This window comes from Papaver somniferum, chromosome 2 (assembly GCF_003573695.1).
Source record: "Papaver somniferum cultivar HN1 chromosome 2, ASM357369v1, whole genome shotgun sequence".
Classification (NCBI taxonomy): Eukaryota; Viridiplantae; Streptophyta; class Magnoliopsida; order Ranunculales; family Papaveraceae; genus Papaver; species Papaver somniferum.
The window spans coordinates 99,065,000-99,069,159 of NC_039359.1; the positions used below are offsets into that span (position 1 = coordinate 99,065,000).

Sequence of the window (4,160 nt, forward strand, 5' to 3'; positions counted from 1 at the left end):
AGCTCTTCAAAAATCTCTTGATACTCTAAAACCGTACCTTTCTGACTGAGTTTGTTGAATTCACCCGCCACATCATCATGACCCAACTCCTGAAATATGAAATTGATATCATCACATAATTCTTCCCATAATAACACTTCCTTCCCTACTTGGTAATCTTGATACCACACATCTGCTCTTCTTTCTAGATGTAAGGAGGCAATCATGACTTTCTGTTCCTCATCCATAAGATGCAACTGAAAGAACTTATTGCACTTACGAATCCAAGATCTAGGGTTATTCCCATCAAATTTAAGAAAATCTATCTTGGGTTTAAGAGGAGTGGTGAATTGATTATTTTGAAGTCGGTAGTTACCTTTCCCTGGTTCATTATCCTTTGGATGGTTCTGAGATTTGTTAGGGTTTTCCAATAATCCATCTCCTTCCTTTGGTTTATTCAGCAGTCTTGCTTCTAAAGTTTCCATCCGAGTCTCGAATAATCTTCCTAGTCCTGCTATGAGTGCTGGAGATAGATTGTTCTGAGCATCATCAAGTTTTTTACTCAGTTCCTTGAAACCTTCACTTTGATCTTGAGATAAATCATTCACTCGCTTATTGAGAGGGTCGAATTCCTTTTGAGTCACCATCTTAACACAGGAACACTCAGATCGAGTGCTCTGATACCAATTGTAGTGATCTACACTACAAGTTAGCTCAGAAGCAACTCAAATCTCTAAGGATAGAGATTTAGAATGGGTAGAGAAGAAGTTTGAGAGAGAAAAACAATTTCTGATTATTGGTTCTTCATGACCAGGAAGGAATCCAAAGTACTGACTTATACCATCACACACAAACAGCGTGCACATCACGTGTGAATGACACGGACACAACCAAACGGTAAAAAGATTTAAACTACAATAACTAAGACTTGTACACATGTGCCTTAATCTTGAGGAGGGGTGCCCTTAACTGAGTTGCCCAAAAGAAGTTCATGACACATGGAGGATGTTTTGCGAACTTTTACAAGTCGTCAGTGACATCTCTGATGTTCCAACCATCAACTCTTGTGAGTATCTTTAGGAAGGTGATAAAACAATTTTTAAGAACTTAAATCGAGAAAAAAAGGTGATGTAGCTTCAGATCTAACACTTTTGAAGGATCTACAGGACTTTGCAGCTCTGAAATCGCATAGATCTAGCTGTGTCCGAGATCAACTTACCAAGTTTTAGAGAAATCAAGAAGAAAAGTAAGAACTTTCACTTAAGGTTTTGAAAATCTTTTGAAGGGAGGTAGAGAAAAATCTTTACACCTCCCTGTTTGAAGTAGAACCATTCAAGATTATTTGTCCATTTCCTTCTACATGGACTATTTTTTATAGGCAAAGTGAACTTCTAAAGTTATGATAAGATTCTTCTGGTCCTATGGCGATATGGTACGTCTCTTCATTGCTCGGACTGGTTACTCGTCGTTCTCCTCCGAGATACATCGTGCTACTCTTTTATTGCCTTAATCCTTCTTCGAGTAGTACTGCACATCATGTTACCTTCTCCTCGGATGTCATCATTCGTCGCTCTTCTTCAGAGCTTCTGACACGATGTACCTTTGTTCACAACTGTATCGCATCTCTTCTGATTCTCATTAAATGCACTGTTCTTCTTTTAGACTTGACCGTCAGTCTGATTTGACTAGTCCTTACACGTGTCCTTCATGAGGCGAAGCAGTAGATATCTTGATTTTGATACAAACGTCTTTCAGGCACTCATGCGATGCATCCTACTCATCTTCTTATCATATGATCACCTCCTAGGATGCTTACACGTGACAATCAGATATTTTACCCTTAGATCGGAAACGATTACATTACTGACTATAGAGCTTATAACTTTTACTCGGGCAAACCTTAGATCATTGTTTTTCCGAATCGAGATACATTGCCGACTATAGAGTTTACACAGACACGTGGGATGATTTTCAGGTAACCAGCAGTTTCCTCAGTGGACATGGTCCAAGAATGACGTCCGTCAGATAAGAGTGACACATTCCGTCAGCAGATAGATGTCAACCAGCCCAGCAGATAGATGTCAACCAGCCAGCAGCGCTGTTGAAAAACATACACCTCCATAGTTATCGTTCTAATTCGGTTTTAACTTTTAACCAAGGAAGCTGGTCCACTCGTATAGTCCGTAATACGTTAATACAAATAGTACGTGTGTGTGTGTTGTGACACATCCTTTTCTTATCCACCAAACAAACAGACACTCCTTTTTCTCTTTTTCTTTTTACTAATAAATCTAGCAGCGACAGAACTCCACAGATAACTCATCAGAGTGTGCCACACAATACCCCAAATTTTTGCTGCTTTTCATTTTCTTGCGATCAATTTATTATTTACTGCTCTCCCTCTCTCTCCAATCCCCTTCTTTATATTTATTGGCATTATTGCAATCTGCACGGAACCATGTGCTGACTACCGAGGACAAGGAAATAAGGAAGTTTCACACACACACCACACATACATAATGTCCTCCTCTTCTTCTTCCTTGTTCCGTATTTAACAGTTCATAACTCTACAACCAACATTTTTCCATTTCTCTCTCACAAAACTAGATCTTCTTCAATGGAGATACCCAAACCGGAAGAACAACCAGAAAATATCCAACCCCAACTGAATCATAATAATAATACTCTGTCGCCGAGTAGTAGCGGAAGAAATAATGGTCTTTTAAACTCACCTGAATTCGAGTTTTGGATGGTTAGTAATCCATCGTTTCCACAACCTAATCTTCATTCTGCTGATGAGTTGTTTGTTGATGGCATCATACTTCCTCTCTGTCTTCTTTCTCATGATGAACAACAACATTCTTCTGAACAAACCCCACAAAGAAATCTCGATGATGAAGAAGAAGTAAATGAAAACCCCATTTCAGAACAGGGTCTAAAATCAGAACCAGAAAACGAACCGAGTCGTGAAATCGGTACACAACCAGGTTCAGGTCCCGAGTCATCTTCTGCTGCTGCATCAACGACAGTGTTTTCGTCATCAAAGAGATGGAGAGATATATTCAAAGTCGGTGAGAAGAAATCTATAAACAACAACAGCAACAATCAAGAAGAAAGTAAACCGGGTGTTGAGAAATCAGAGAAGAGAAAGGATAGAAAAAGTAGTAGTGCTAACAATACCAGTAGTACTGCTAGTGGAACAAACAACTCGGCCGAGTTAAACATAAACATATGGCCATTTTCAAGAAGTAGATCAGCTGGGAATAATAATGTGAATCGTCCAAAAGTACCATTAACTCGGAAGGTAAGCAGTGCTCCATGTTCGAGAAGTAACTCGGGTAGTGAGTCAAAATCAAGGAAATGGCCAAGTAGTCCGAGTCGAGGTGGTGGGATTCATTTAGGAAGAAGTAGTCCTGTTTGGCAAGTTCGTCGTGGACTTAATACTGCTTCTACTGCTTCAACTACAGGGATGAACAAAAATTCTTCAGAAGTGGTAGTTAAAAATGCTGATATTAAGGTTAGTAATGTTAAAAAAGAGGGCAATGCTGATAATAAGGTTAAAAAAGAAGGTTCTGAAAGTAGCCGGTGGAGTAAGAGTCGATTAGGCGGTGGAAGCGGCGGTGGTGGGAGTAGTGGTGGTGGTGTTGTGAGTGGTTTGAACTTGAATGTTCAAATGTGTATGGGTTATCGCCAGAATTCAATTTGCAGAAGTGATGAACATAGATCAAGCTTGCTTGTCAATGGTGGTGATCAAAATTGCAGCGGCGGTGCTGCTAGTAATGGTGGAAATGGTGTTAAAATGTTTAATATTCGCACCCTGTTCTCCTCCAAGAAAGTGTATTAAGATCAGACAGAAAAAACCTCTTTTTGTGTATGTTAATTAATTGCGTATAAGATTAAGATAACTATTTAATTAACTTGCTTAATTATTATTTCGTACCAGTACTCTCTGTAGAGATATTCATAAGTTTTTCAATTCAGAGAGCTATCGCATCGCTGCTTCTGGTATTAATATTAATCAGGGGATTCCGACATAAGATATTATCTTTTCTCTGTGTATTCAATAATTCGGGGGGGTTCTTATAATGGGAGAAGAGAGAAACATGTGATCCTCAAATAATGGTGTCTCTGAAGTCTGAAGTTAATGTCTTATGGTATTATGATTTTTCTGACTCTCTGGA

General features: G+C 39.1%; 1 protein-coding gene across 1 annotated transcript; it reads left to right on the top strand.

The window, feature by feature from the left end:
* Positions 1-2,319: 2,319 nt before the first annotated feature.
* On the top strand, positions 2,320-3,919 carry LOC113348545 (homeobox protein Wariai-like). The gene has a single exon (XM_026592362.1). It carries the CDS (start codon positions 2,597-2,599, stop codon positions 3,821-3,823), a length of 1,227 nt encoding a protein of 408 aa, XP_026448147.1. The 5' UTR covers positions 2,320-2,596; the 3' UTR covers positions 3,824-3,919.
* Positions 3,920-4,160: the final 241 nt, after the last annotated feature.

What these genes read in the sequence shown, in the direction of transcription:
- LOC113348545 (XM_026592362.1), top strand. Translation starts at nt 2,597, where the DNA reads ATGGAGATACCCAAACCGGAAGAACAACCAGAAAATATCCAACCCCAA.